This window comes from Suricata suricatta, chromosome 2 (assembly GCF_006229205.1).
Source record: "Suricata suricatta isolate VVHF042 chromosome 2, meerkat_22Aug2017_6uvM2_HiC, whole genome shotgun sequence".
NCBI classification, from domain to species: domain Eukaryota; kingdom Metazoa; phylum Chordata; class Mammalia; order Carnivora; family Herpestidae; genus Suricata; species Suricata suricatta.
This window is the reverse complement of record NC_043701.1, coordinates 12,106,967-12,122,830: the sequence shown is the minus strand read 5'-3', so window position 1 is coordinate 12,122,830 and position 15,864 is coordinate 12,106,967. Positions and strand designations below refer to the sequence as shown.

General features: G+C 36.5%; 1 protein-coding gene across 1 annotated transcript in view; it reads left to right on the top strand.

Annotated features, from left to right (window-relative positions):
• The first annotated feature begins 7,351 nt into the window (after positions 1-7,351).
• The window catches only part of MGAM2 (maltase-glucoamylase 2 (putative)), a 90,779-nt gene continuing 82,266 nt past the window's right edge, over positions 7,352-15,864 (top strand). The window contains exons 1-2 of the mRNA XM_029922411.1: positions 7,352-7,454; positions 11,455-11,534. Of these exons, the coding sequence (XP_029778271.1) occupies positions 7,352-7,454; positions 11,455-11,534 (183 nt within the window). The remainder of the gene's footprint in view (positions 7,455-11,454; positions 11,535-15,864) is intronic.

Below are 15,864 nucleotides of genomic sequence, written 5' to 3'. Positions count from 1 at the left end.
CAAAATAATTAACTTTAAATATATGTACTATACATATATACTTAATATATTAAAATATTTAACAAATACACTTAAAGTCTTTAGTTGAGTGGAGTATATGTACCCTCATATGCCTTTCATATATCATATTTATGTAAAAAGTTTGAAAATTAGTATGCCAGACCAGCAGCCCACAAACATTTTGGTCCCAGGAGCTCTCTATACTCTTAACAATTATTGAGGATTCCAAGAGCTTTTGTTCATGGGGTTATATCTGTTGATATTTTTTATAGCTATTGATATTAAAACTTAAAATAGTTCATTGTTCACCTGAAAGTAATGTTATAGCATATGTTAACTAACTAGAATTCAAATAAAAACTTAAAAAATTAAAATAGTTATATATTCCAAAAATAATTAGAATTGCATTATTTTACATTTTTACAAATCTCTTCAAAATCTGATTTAATAGAAAAATCCCCAAACTTCAAATGTGCTTCTACATTCAATCTTTTGTGATATCACATGCTATGTAGTCTCTTGAAAACTTCACTGTACATTCAGGAAAGAAAAAGAATGAGAAAGACAATTATCTTCTTAGTGTTTTTATGAAAATAATTTTATCTCACACACCCCCTGAAGAGATCTCAGGGATCTCCCAGAGGTTGGTCCCCAGAGCACACGTTAAGAGGCACTTCAGAGTTTCCTCAAAAGTTAAAAATAGAACTACCTAGGACCCAGAAATTATACTTTTAGGTATTTACCCAAAAGATACAAAAGTACTAATGTATTGAAGGGATACATGTACCTAGATGTTTACAGCATACTATCAACAATAGCCAAATTATGGAAAGATCCCAGATATCCATTGACTGATGAATGGATAAAGAAGAAGTGGTATATCTACACACAATGGAAAATTACTAAGCCATAAAAAGGAATTAAATCTTGTCATTTACAACGACAAGAATGGAGCTAGAAAGTACAATGTAAGCGAAATAAGTCAGTCAGAGAAAAGACAAATATCATATGATTTCACTCACATGTGTATTTTAAGAAACAAAACAAATGGACATGGGGAAAAGAAAGAAGAAAACCAAGAAACAGACTCTTAACTATGAAGAACAAACTGATGGTTACCAGAGGGGATGTGGGTAGAGAGACAGATGAAATAGGTGATGAGGATTAGGGAGGACATTTGTCATGATGAATACCTGGTATGTATGGAAGTGGTGAGTCACTAAATTTTATGCCTGAATCTAATACTACACTGTATGTTAACTAACCGGAATTTAAATAAAAACTTGGGAAAGAAGTAAGTACCACTACCCCTGGAGCTGTATACACTTGTGGCTACCTTGAAGCAGACCCAGAAACATGGACCTACACTTGTAACTCCTGGCCAGCTATTAGCAGAAAAGTTGGAGTCTTTTTGAGATATTCTCTTTCCCCGAGATCACATACTTTTACTTTATGTCTTTGTAGGTAGGCCAAAATAAAGAAGTAACAATCTGACACTCTCTGACTAAAAGAGGAAGAAATTCATTCCATTTCTTATAAAAACCATCCTTATTATAACATGACTTAATATAAATACCTACAAAGGCAAAGTTGTGTTGGCCTTGGCAGATATGCATCTGCAACCTTCTTGTCAATGCACCAATATCACTGAGATTTTTGCCTCTTGTCTTGGAGGATGGTGCTTTGAAAGTTAAGGACGATACATATTGTGGTGTCTGAATTGACCATTCAACCATCTGCTTGCTTTGATCACTTTATAAGTTCTGCCAAGAGCTAACTTCACCGTACCTTCTTGCTAATAAACTGGAAGATACTGGATTGCATGCTTGTTTCTTCCCTTCAAAATGCCTCTTTTTTATTGGTCAATGCAAGCATGTGACCCAGTATCTTCCAGTTGCTAGTGAGCAAGAAAGGATGGCAAAGTTAGCTAATTTCTGCACTTTAGGAAACAGTATAGCTGTGATTGTTGGTCAGCACTATAATGTAAATGATGTCATAAGTAAGCATGGGCTATGAGGAGCCAAAAGTAAAATATCACACAAAGAATAAAATGAACTTGTGTAGCAATTAATCTCCTTTCCTGATCTCTTGCCAAGATATCGTCCCAACTTGAAATGAGATCCTGGTACATTTTCACTCTAACAAAGGCTCTCTTTTACTGGAATGAAAGATAAGGTAGATATGTCATTCCTGAAGTTCATCAAGGTAGAAACCAAGTTTCTGTGTGTGTGTGTGTGTGTGTGTGTGTGTGTGTGTGTGTGTACTTGCTATACATTGAGCATTTGAAACAAACAGACTACTATGTCAACTATATTACTTATGGATCTTAGATGCCATTAAATGATGGCATGCCCTTATATTTCATTATATATAGGATGTCCAGTGTCCTATATATACTACATACCCTGATATATTGCTGGTGGGGATGTAAAGTGTTGCCTGCCACCATTTTGGAAACCAGTTCTGCAAGTCTTCATAAAGTTAAGAATAGAGCTACCATAGGATCCTGAAATTTTGCTTCCAGGTATATACCATAAGAATTGAAAATATACATCCACACAAAAATGTGTACATGCATGTCCAGAGCAGCATTGCTGATAATAGCCAAAGAGTAGAAATAACCCAAATGTACATGAACTGATGAGTATATAAACAAAATGTAGTGTATCAATGTAATGAATATGATCCAGCCATAGAAAGGAATGAGGTACCAATACCTGAGGGTGTCTAATACCTACAAGAACAGGATGGAATTTTGAAAAGATTATGCCAAGCGAAAGAAGCCAGACACAAATGGTCATGCATTGTATGATTCTATTTATATGAAATGTTTAGAATTGGAAAATCCATAGAGATAGAAAGTAGATTAGTGGTTGCAAGGATGGAGGAGAGGAGAATGGGGAGTGACCACAGATGAGTGATGTCTTCCTTTGGGGTTGATGAAAATATTCTGGAATAAGATAGTGGTGATGGTTGCAAAACTCTGTGAATATACTAAAAACCACTGAATTGTACACTTTGAAAGGGTGAATGTCATTGTTTGTGAATTATATTTCAATAAAAACCTGAACTGGGGAGCTTAAGAAGAAAACAAACTTTTGAAAGATATTAGTGAATCATTGAAAGTTCAAGAGGGCTAAGAGTCTCAGGTGTGTAGGCAATGTGGCTAGGAACAATAGTTTAATTACCTGGTGGGAGGTTCCATTGCCCTTAGCACATGTCTGGCAGCCTGTACTTTCAATACTGAGCATAGGGTGCCCTTAGGTCGCCTGTACCTACTGCCTCCAAAACAATATCTCTTCACCATCCTGGATGCCACATGATACCTCTTTCTCTTCACTTTCTTCTGGGTCACAGGCACACCTCATTAGCCCAGCACAAGCCACTTGCCTCAGCCTTGGTTGAAAGGAAGATTTTGAAAGAGAATTTCTAGTCTTTTCCTTGGGGAGGCAGAATTCTCAAGGTGGAAAATTCCTTAAATATTAGAAGTTTTTTGAAAATGCCCATCAGTTAAAGAGCATGACAAATTTCCAGTGAAAGTGTCTTCAATATTATAGAATTTCTACTTTAATGGTGCTTCTTTTATTTAGAATAATTGGTGGGAACACTTATTTAAATTGGGGCGTTAAATTTAAATTAATGGATGGGGCATTTAAATTAATGGATGGGTGACTCAGTCAGTTAAACACTTGACTCTTGATCTCAGCTCAGGTCATGATCTCATAATTTGTGAGATTCAGCCCCACTGATGTTGCAGAGCCTGCTTGGGATTCTCTCTCTCTCTTCTCTCTTTCTCTCTCTCTCAAAATAAATAAATAAGCTTTAAAAAAGTGGAAAGCTGAGTTAGCAAGAGAACTTTGGGAGACAAAATGGAGAAAAGAACAATGTAGTGAACCAAGAGCTATTCATTTTTCCACTTCCATATTCAACAAATAGCTATATATTTAAAACTATCTATCAATGTTGGCCTAAGCACAGGAGATCCAGATACAAAAGTGAAGATCCAGCTCCTGAGCTCTTTAGGCTACATGGACAGTCAAGCAAGTATAATGTGACAAGCAAAGTAATTAGATATGAACAGGAACACAGAAGAGGCATAACTATTAGAATAAAACACCACCTTCCTCTTTTATTAACAAACAGAGCTTTCTTCAAGTCACAGGGAAAGCAAGGGCCCTTTTATGGTCAATTGGAAAATGCTCCTCTCCTCCAGTCACCGTCAAGTTTACAGGGCAATAAATCGATCCTGGCAGAAGCTGGCTACTTCAGCCTAGTCACCTTTGTTCAGTGCTCCTCAAGAACTGCTGAGGGGTAGACATAGCAAATAAAGGGATACGGTTATGAGGTGAGTACTTTTCTTCATGCATGTGGTGCTTTGAATAAGTAGTGTTCCTTTTGTCTTTTAAATGTCCCTGTCTCCTCTGCTAAATGATCTGGACAATTCACACTTTTCTTCTTGACCTGATATTTTCTTCCTTTCCAGAGACCATGAGGAGTGGGGTTAAGATACTGCATGAAGTTACAGACTGACTAGAAAGATTGTGTGTGTGTGTGTGTGTGTGTGTGTGTGTGTGTGTGTGTGTAACAGACAGGAAGGGTTGAATGTGAGATGTTCCTCTCTTACTAGGGAAAAACAAAGACAACAAACAGGACTTTCTGGAAGCTAGCTAAAAGTGGCATGCCTTGGAAGGACAACGGATGCATCTCTTTGGGCAGGAAAGGAAATGGTATACAATCATTAAGGTTTTTAATAGTTATCTGGATTTTAATTATTCTAAAATTGTGTTTGATGAAAAGTGACTCTGGGTAGGGAGGGTTTCTGAGTAGGAAAGACTTTCTACCTTTTGGAATCCCCACCTACCCACTCGCTGCCAGGATGGCAATAGTTCCTGAGGCAGGAAAATGCCTAGAGTGGTCCCCTGAGGATCCTGAACTTCCTGAGCCACAGGTGTTGAGCCTACTCCCCTGGGAGGATTCAGAAGCTGTGGAACAGGAACCTGCCTTGGTTTTGTAGAGGGTGGAAAGCAAAGTCTCCCCATGGAGAGACACAGTGCTTAGAGAAGGGAAGCTGAGTGATAGTGTATTTTTTGTGGTAGTGAGTCATGGGCTGTGTGTATAAGAAATGAATTCAGGTGCTGTGAGCACATGGAGTGGGTCCCTCAGTCTTCTTTCACTGCCTGAGATTCCACCATTGGAGATCCAGCCTCTAGATCTGTAAGTTCTATAGTCTGTCCTCAGGTGTTATATGAAGTCATGAGTGATAGAGCTTGCTAAAAGAGAAAGGATAGTGGACCTATGTTGAAAATATAGGGAATAGCAATACTTAAAAGAAAATTGAATAGGAGCCAGAAACATTGGTGAAAACCAAGACTGAATGATAATCAAGGAACCCAAACACGGAGAAATTCAAAGAAGAGGGAGTGGTTGATAGTGCTGGCTGATTAAGAGAGTGCCCATTGTATTCAGCAGCCAAATCACTGGTGACCTCGACAGGAGTTTCATTGGATTACAAGAAACAGAAGCCATGCCAATATTATACATGGAAAGTAATGCAGCCAGGGTGGAATTATCTTTTTGGAAAGTTATTTGTAAAGGAAAAAGAAAGTTACGATGATACTTATAGAAGAACACAGAATCATCACTAGAGTTTAGAGTGTCCTGGGAAATACTTTTTGAGGGAGAAAGAACACATTCAGAGGGAGAGGTTGCTAATTCAAGAAAGAGGAAGGATAATTGGTGAAACAAGATTTTTGAGAAATTCAAAATGTGTGAGATCTCTAGGATAGATACAAGGGTTATGCTTAGACAAGAGGAGGGAAAACTTGTCCACTGAGAAGAGGGGGAATGATAAGAATTTACCAAGATATAGATAATTTTTATGGAAAAGTTGAGAAGCAGTGAGATGAAATTGTTTCTGTAAACCAGTTATTTTGTTTGTGATGTTGGAGATGATTGAGCTGAGAGTAACAGCATAGGTGACAAATGTTGGAGCTTGAAAACAAGGATCAATGTTTGAAATTTCCCCTGTGAAAAATGACAGAAAGTGGCTAGATTGTTAGTCGGCTTGAAGGCCCAGCATATTTGTCAGATTATGAACCCAGTGGCATTTACACTAGGCTGAGTGCATAAAGCCAGAAGGCAGAAGTTTGGATCAATGGTTTCATTGTATAGATTCAGTTAGCAGATAAGGAAGCAGGGAATATGTGGGAAATAATAGCTATTGAGGCCTCCATCAGAGAAGGATAGTAGCCAAGAGGGACTAAGAGATTAAGAGGAAACAGAACACAGCAGAAGCCTCAATGTGATCAAGAAATAAGGAAAAAATGCAATAAGAAGGTAAAAGGACATGAGCTTTTTTTGCTCAGGAAATAGGAAGTAGAGGCTAAGAGTTTCAAAGTGGAAGAATTCGGGGGAGATGATAAATTCCAGGGAATCGCCAATGTGCAGGGACAGTGCAAAGCATGGTGGGGATGGTAAAGAGTCAGCCAAGGAACGACATGGTGAGGGTTGTCATGGGATTGGGAGGCATAGATAGAATGTGAGATTTACTATAATTAGAGCAGAAGAATGAGAGTAACTCCAGAATCTGACTTCATTTTGTAAATGAAGAAATGCACATCCAAAGAGCCAAAATACCCCTGTGTAGGTATGCAAGCCAGGAGAATTGAACGTCTTTGGTTCCCAGTTCACTACACACCCCAATACACAAAATGTTTTAAAACACGGGTCTATGTATGCATGATCAACAGGGCTACTGTGAGCCACAAAATTTATGTGGGTTTGTGTGCTGTGATCGTGCAAACAAGCATTGTGCTGGAGATCAGGATTAGATTCCTTTTTGTTACAAGAGTCTTTACAGGTTTAGTCATTTCTAAACAATTAAATTCCTTACCATCATGGCATGGGGATTGGAATAAGATGACTAGAATTCAGGTTTTGTTACTTTTTCCCTCCCTGAGTGAACCCTCCTCTCTACTGCCCAGGGTACGTGTGAGGGTCAAAGTGGTATCTAGAAGGGCTTTGTGAGTTACTTTCAACCCTCATCTCTCTCCTGTACTCCATTCCACTCCTCCCTTTCTCAAGTTTTTTATGTCTGATATATTTTTTCCTTGGACACTACTCAATATCTCTGCAGACAAAAAAGACAGGAGCCTTCAAGCTGTTAGATACACAGACTAGAGTTCATTATTAACACTTTAATGGATGGAAACCAATATTCTCTTGATTAAACAAAGAGGAATGCTTATAATCAAGTCATCTTGCAAATGAGTTTACATTCTAATCATGATGCCTATCTTTGGATTGATGGAGTTTGAGGTTTGCTTAAATCCCATTATCTGTGTCCATCTAGATGGCAAGGAATCTGAATGTGCTGGAAGTGCTTCTGCTCATCTTCTTCCTAATTATACTGGCCTTAGATATCTTATTGATGCTTTTGGTGTTCAATGATAAAGGTAAGGAAGATGCTTGTTCCTTTGGGGTTGGAAGGATTGGGAAAGTTCTCTCTGGCTGCCAAAACCATCATTATATTTCTTTACTCTTCAGCATGGCACCATATTGCATTATTCAAAACCCACATCCACAACTAAACTTAAGTCAATTTTCAAAAGACATTCTTTTTTGTAGGAAATGCTTTAAGCTAGTGATATTCAGGATCTCCTGATGAAAGTCTCATTTGATGAAATTTTAACAAGATGCAAAATTAGGCTCATTGGATTTCTGTTCTTCAATTCAGTCATGAAGCAGTAGAGCCCTCAAAGAGAAAGAACAGTTGAGATAACAGTGCCCAAGCCCATCACATCATGGAAAAGGAAATTACAGTTGCGGGCAAGTTGAGGGATGATTAACTAAATATAGCCATTACAGTTAGCTTTCGGCCCATATTCTGATTGAAATAGCTGTGATTTCTTCATCAATAGCTTTGAAACTGTTCTCTCTCACACAGAAGCATCAAACAGAATGCCTTCTTCTCCATGAACACATGAGACTCTAAATAATAAAATAATAGTGTGTGATACAAAAACCTATCCTTAATTAAAACAATTTGAAGTTTATTTTTATTGCTGAAGTTTACTTTATGAATGGGGGTTAAGCGTGCATTGAAGAGAATTTATGCTGATTGCAGAGCCTACCTCCTCAATCTCTTTTCATCAGGCTATTTTTAGCCTGTTACTACTTTTTCCCTATAAAACTTGTTTTGGGTAACACGTCTTATGAGGTTACTCTACAATATATATTAATGAGTAGTTTCTCTTAGTTAAAACAATACTAGATCTTCACACCTGCATTTACTCTAAATCACACTCTAATTCAGGCAGAATAGTTTCACTTTTAACTGTTCAATATGTTGGGCTACTCTCGAGATGCTTTCTGAAGATATGCTTACATGAAGTAAAAAGGAGGGCTTTGTAATGTAACTTTTTTGTTGTGGTATGAACACTTAACATGAAGTCCACCCTCTTAATAGATTCTTAAGTGTATGATATGGCACTGTTATTGCATAATGTTGGACATCAGATCTTGCATAACTGAAACTTTATACATGTTGATTAGCAACACCCCATTTCCTCCTTCCCCCAGGCCCTGGCAACCATCATTCTATTTTTTGCTTCTGTGAATTTGACTATTTTAGTAACCTCCTATAAATGGAATCATACAGCATCTGTCCTTTCTGTAACTGGCTTATTTCACTTAGCACAATGTCCTCCAGATTCATCCATGTTGTTGCAAATGACCAGATTTCCTTCCTTATTTTATGGCTGAATAGTATTCTGACATATATATATCAGATATATATATATATATATCTCACATTTTCTTTATCTGGTCATTGGTTGATGGACACCTGGATTGTTTTTGCATCTTGGTTATTGTGGATAGCACCTCAATAAACATGAGAATGCTAATATCTCTTTGAGATTATTATTTCCATTATTTTGAATTATTCAATTGTGCTGATAGCAGAAGTGGGATTGCTGGATCATATGGTGGTTCTAGTTTTAATATCTTGAGGAACCTCCATACTGTATTCCACAGTGGCTACACAAGTTTGCATCATTCCCATCATTAGCATACAAGAGTTCCAATTGTTTCACATTCTCATCAACACTTCTTTTATTTTGTTTTTTAGATTTTATTTTTAAGTAATCTCTACACCCCGAATGGGGCTCAAACATACAACCCTGAGATCAACAGTCACATGCTCTACCAGCTGAGTTGACAAGGCACCCATTGTTTCCTTTATAATAGCCTTCCTAAGGTGTGAAGTGATATGTAATCGTGGTTTTGATTTAAACTTTCCTGATGATTAGTGACATTGAGCATCTTTTCTTCTAGTCATTTGTATGTCTAGAAAAATGCTTATTCTAGTCATTAGCCCATTTTTTAATCAGGCTATTCTTTTTTGATTTGGTTTTACTATTGTGTTGTAGAAGTTCCTTGTACATTTTAGAATTTTGCCCATTTTCAGATAGAGGGTTCCTATTTCTTATGTTAACTTTTCATTCTGTTGATGGGTTTCTTTGGTATCCAGAAGGTTTTTAGTTTGATGTAGTCCCTCTTGTCCATTTTGGCTTTTGTTGCCTGTGCTTTTGAGATCATACCGAAAAAATCATTGCCAAGACCAATCGCATGAAGTGTTTCTCATATGTTTTCTTCTAGGAATTTTACAGTTTCAAGGGTCTTATTTTTAAGTCTTCAATCCAATTTTAAAATAAATTTTTACTTAAATATATAGACAAAGCCATAAAGGTAGGAGAGTTGTTTTGAGGTCTTTTTTGAATAAAAACAAAGGTACTAAAGGGTACCTATTATGTCCACTGTTGATTCAAGCCTCAAATGCAATTCTGGGTTTTGACTGGCTCATGGAGCCTACTGAAATAGATCCTGCATCTGACGTTACATTGGTGATTGGGGGAGAGAGGTTCACAAAAGTGATAAAGGCTGAAGTAAGAATAGCCAATGTTGAGTGAAGATCTTTGTTCAATTGGGGACAATAATATCTTCCTAATGTACCTCACAGATGGCTGAAAATAAGTGGGGAAAAAAGCAAAACAACAAAAAAAACACAAATGTGTGGGACAATAGGATAGCTTCATGTAAAAATAATAATGCTGAATCCCTACCTGACATCACATAGGAAAATTAGCTTAAAATGGATAAAAGTTTGAAATGTAAGAGCCAAGTCTATAAAATTCTAAGAAGAAAACATAGTTATAAATATTTGGACCTTGGGTTAGGCAGCAGTGTCTTAGGTATGACACCCAAGACATAACAACCAAAGAAAAGACAGGCAAATTTTACTTAAAAACAAAAACAAAACCAATGTGTGCTTCAAATGACACCATCAAGGAAGTGAAAAGATAGCCAATGAATGGGAAACATATTTGCAAATAACATACCTGATTCTTGTATCCAGAATGTATAAAGAAATCTTATAATTAAAAAATAAAAATAAAAATTATGCAGGTTTTTAAATGAGTGAAGAATTTGGATAGACATTTCTTCATAAAAAAATCAACAAATGGCCAATATGTCATGAAAAAGATACTCATCATCAGTTTGGGGAAAATGTAAGTCAAAATCACATACTCTTCACTCACAGTAAAATGTCTATAATAAAAAAGACAGATAATAACAAGTGTTGAGAATTTGGAAAAGTTGGAACCCTCACACACTGTTTGTGGAAATGTAAAATTTCCCTTTGGAAACAAGTTAGGCAGTTCCTCAAAAAGTTAAAAAAGATAGGGGTCAGCCATATTACTTAACAATTCCCTTTGCAGATATATAACCAAGAGAATTCAAAACATGTTCACACAAAAACCTGTATGTTTCTGTAATAGTCAAAAAGTGGAAACAACACACAATTACATCAACTTTGGAACAGATTTTTTAAAGTATTATATCCATACAATGGTTATGATTGAGCCACAAAAAAGGAAACTGAAGTATTGTTACATGTTGCAACATGGATGAGCCTGGAGAACATTACACCAAGTGAAAAAAGTCAGACACCAATGACCGTGTACTTTATGATTCCATTTATATGAAATGTTTAGAATAGGCAAATTTATGGAGACAGAAAGATTACTGTTTGCCAGAGACTGGGAGAAGAAAGGATAAGAAGTGACCATGAATGGGAATGTGATTTCTTTTTGGATGAAAATTTTCTGGAATTATATAGTGGTGATTGGTGACACCACTTTGTAAAATACTGAAAACCAACAAATTGCACACTGTAAAGGGGTGAATTTTATGGCATGTGAATTATATCTCAATAAAACGCAACCAAACAAAAAGCAACTGTGTTTAACACTTGTAGGCACAGGTAGAGAACAACTACTAGTGAACATTGCCTAGAGAATTTGGCTAAAAAGTCTCTAACTTTGCCTGCATCTTTTACGGAATTGTGATTACACTACAAATTTTCAACTTTTTCCTTTAATTCCTATGCAGGGACTTCATCTCTTCCAGACTGCCCAGAGATCCCCGAATCAGACAGGATAGACTGTGTTCCTGGCCAGGAGGTGACAGAGGTCAGAGAAATAGGCTCTCTGCTGTTGGTCTACTGGAATCTATCTATCTATCTATCTATCTATCTATCTATCTATCTATCTATCTATCTATCTAATCTATCTATACTTTATCAGTTAAAATGACTTTATTTCTCTAAGAATTTCACGGATAGTAAAATAGTTTGTTTTGTCGGTAGCTGACTGGCATGGTGATTTTTTCTAAAGCATTCACATGTTGATTAGCTTGATAAGTGTTCTTGTCTATTTGAGGTGATCAGAAAAAGCCCTTTATACTGTATATAAATTTGTGGACATTAAAAGGACAGTGATCTTTGAACATATGTTTTCCTTCTGAACTCCTATCATTCTATTATATTTTGTCATCTCTAAGTTTTGCATTGCATTATATTATTTCTATTCCCATTGTCATATTTTCCCTTACATGTTATTTTTTTCAAATTTTTACTTAAATTCTAGTTAGTTAACATACAGTGCAATATTGGTTTCTGGCGTGGAATTCAGTGATTTATCACATACAACACCCAGTGCTCATCATAACACATGTCCTCCTTAATACTCAACTCATCACCCATCTAGCCAATCCCCCACCCACCTCCCTCCATCAACCCTCAGTTTGTTCTCTCTCTTTAAGAATCTCTCATGGTTTGTTTCCCACTCTTTCCCCTCCCACATATGTTCATTTGTTTTGTTTCTTACATTCGATATGAGTGAAATCATGTGGTATTTCTCTTTCTCTGACTTATTTCACTATTCTCTAGCTCCATCCATATCATTGCAAATGGCAAGTTTTTGTTCTTTTTCATGGTTGAGTAATATTCCATCGTGTATATCTACCACATCTTCTTTATTCATTCATCAGTCAATGGACATTTGGGCTCTTTCCATAGCTTGGCTCTTGTTGATAATGCTGCTATAAACACCAAGGTGCATCGGTTCCAATCTGTATTTTTGTATCCTTTGAGTAGATGCCTAGTAGTGTAGTTGCTGAATTATAGGATAGTTCTATTTTAAACCTTTTGAGGTGCAGTCATACTGTTCTCCAGAGTGGCTACACCAGTTTGTGTTCCCACCAACAATGCAAGAGGGTTCCCCTATCTCTGCATCCTCATCAACACTGCTGTTTGTGTTGTTAATTTTAGCCATTCTGACAGGCATGAGGTGGTATCTCATTGTGGTTTTGATTTGTATTTTCCTGATGATGAGTGATGGTGAGCATCTTTTCATGTGTCTGTTAGCCATCTGGATGTCTTCTTTGGAAAAGAGTCTATTCATGTCTTCTGCCCATTTCTTCACTGGATTATTTGTTTTGGGGGTGTTTAGTTTGATAGATTTTTAAAAATACATTTTGGATAATAACCCTTTATTTAATATGTTATTTGCATATACCTTCTCCCATTCCATAAGTAGCCTTTTAGTTCTGCTGATTGTCCCCTTCATTGTGCAAAAGCGTTTAATTTTGATGAAGTCCCAATAATGTTTGCTTTTTGTTTTCCTTGCCTTTGGTGACATGTCTAGTAAGAACTTGCTAAAACTGAGGTCAAAGAAGTTGCTGCTTGTGTTCTACTCTAAGATTTTGATGGTTTCATGTCTCATATTTAGGTCTTTTATCAAGTTTGAATTTATTTTTGTGTCTGTGGTCCAGTTTCATTCTTCTGCATGTCACCATCCATTTTCCCCAACCCTACTTGTTGAAGAGACTATATCTTTTTCTCATTGGATTTATTTAAATGAAATGAGTATGTCAAATGGGAAGAGGATGGTGGTAGAGTGGATTATGGGCCTAGCCTTTGTTTGGAGTTATTTCTTTCTTGTCTTATTTAGATAAACAGCAACACTGTGGAAGTGGGGAAAGCCAGATAGGGTAAAGGGGAGAGGAGGAGGAACTAAGAGAATTGGTTGATGGGGGTCTAAAATCCAGAGTAGAGGGGGAGTTCCCATTGCTAAATGTGTCATAAGTGTAATCCCAAGGATAGCCATGGGAAGAGTAAATGTGGGCTAGACTACATATTCCTTGAGAACAGAGGCCATCAAGCACATATGGATGACTGAGTCGCTTGTAGAACTCAAGTGACTTGTTATAACAAGAGCCCTCTAAAATTGTGTATTGGCAACAAATCACCCAAATGAACATGTGCTAAAAACATAGATTTTTGTTATGTTTTTGAGTAACTAACACAAGAATATCAACTATTTGAACACTGCTTGGTTATGACTTATGATTTTATCATAAAGGTTGTATGTATGTAGATTTTATTCCTTTCCCTCTTATTCTACATTCTATATCCCATAATATCCTATTGGGATATTAATTAGGACTGCATTGAATTTTAGGTTATATTTAGGCATTTTTTTAAATGTTTATTTCTTTTTGAGAGAGTTATACAGTGTGAGTGGGGAAGGGGCAGAGAGACAGAGGGAGATACAGAATTCAAAGCAGGTTCCACTCTGAGGTATCAGCACAGAGCCCAATGCAGGGCTCCAACTCCCGAACTGTGAGATCATGGCCCGAGCTGAAGTGAGACACTCAACTGACTGAGCCACCCAGGTGCCCACCCTTTCAAATGTATTTAGGCAATATTGATATCTCAGTTATTTTGAATCTTCCCATTCTAGAATTCGACATATATAATGGTGAGATTTTCTATGTTTATACATATATATATATGTTATATATATTTCTCAGTTGGGTTTTATATTTCCTTTAATATGCATTTTATTATAGGGGTACCTGGGTAGCTCAGTCAGTTGAGCATCTGACTCATGCTTTTGACTCAGGTCATGATCTCATGGTTTGTGAGATGGAACCCCGCACGGAGGCTGCGCTGTCAGTGAAGAGTATGTTTGGGATTCTCTCTCTCTATCTTCCTCTCTCTCTGCCCCTCTCCCACTCATTCTCTCCCTCTCTCTCTCAAAATAAATAAACATTTAAAAATATATGCATTTTATTACATATGCATTATGAGGATTTTTCCCTAAATCTTTCATATGCTTAGTTTCTATTATATATACAATCCATTTTATTTTCCATCTGGTGCTTCTTTTATTATAATGATAATTTTACACTTATTAGATTTATTTTACTTTATATTTATATATTTATGTTCTTTGTTTCAAAATATATTGATAAGGTAATTAGCCAACTGAAATTTCCTACTGTATTTAAATGGCTTCTGTAGTTCTTCTTCTTGAGTTATTAAGTATACATTTATATTCTAATTCATAGAATATGTACATGTTTATCTTTCAGTGAAATTGCAAAATGGTTTTTCAAAGTATTTGTACCGATTTACATTCCCTATATCAGTATATAATAGCAGTTGTGCTGTATTCTAACCTGTTGGTGTTCTCTCCTTTTTCTTTGTTTTTAAATGTAATTTTCAGTTAAAAATGTTAATATTGAAATATAGGTGACAGTATGATATATATTAGTGATTCCACATTTCTATACATTATACAATGTTCACCATGATAAGTATAGTTAACATCTGTTACCATACAATGTTATTAAAACATCATTGACTATATTTCCTATGCTCGGTACCTCCTTCATGACTAATGAAGTTATACACCTTTTAATATACTTATTGGCTACATGGACAATCATATTTGTGATGTGTCTTTTCAATTTTCTTAACTATTTTTTTCCATTGGTCTGTTCATATTTTTCTTACTGCTTGGTAGCAATCATTTATATATTCTGAATATAAATCTTTTATCAGATATATACATTGTAAGTATCTTTTCTTACTCTGTTGTTTGACTTTTAACACAATGGTGACTTTTGATGAAATGTAGTTCTTAGCTTTTTTTTTAAATAGTTTATTGTCAAATTGGTTTCCATATAACACCTAGTGCTCTTCCCCACAAGTGCCCTCCTCCATGACCACCACCTCTTCCGCCCTCCCCGTCCCCCTTCAACCCTCAGTTCATTTTCAGTATTCAATAGTCCCTCAGGTTTTGCGTCCCTCTCTCTCCTGAACTCTCCTTCCCTCTTCACCTCCCCTTGGTCCTCCATTAGGTTTCTCCTCTTCTCCTGTTAGACCTATGAGTGAAAACATATTTTACCTGTCCTTCTCTGCCTGACTTATTTCACTTAGCATGACACCCTCAAGGTCCATCCACTTTCCTACAAATGGCCAGAATTCATTCTTTCTCATTGCCATGTAATACTCCTTTGTATATATATACCACATCTTCTTGATCCACTCATCAGGTGATGGACATTTAGGCTCTTTCCATGTTTTGGCTATTGTTGACAGTGCTGCTATGAACATTGGGGTACATGTGCTCCTATGCATCAGCACTTCTGTATCTCTTGGTTAAATCCCTA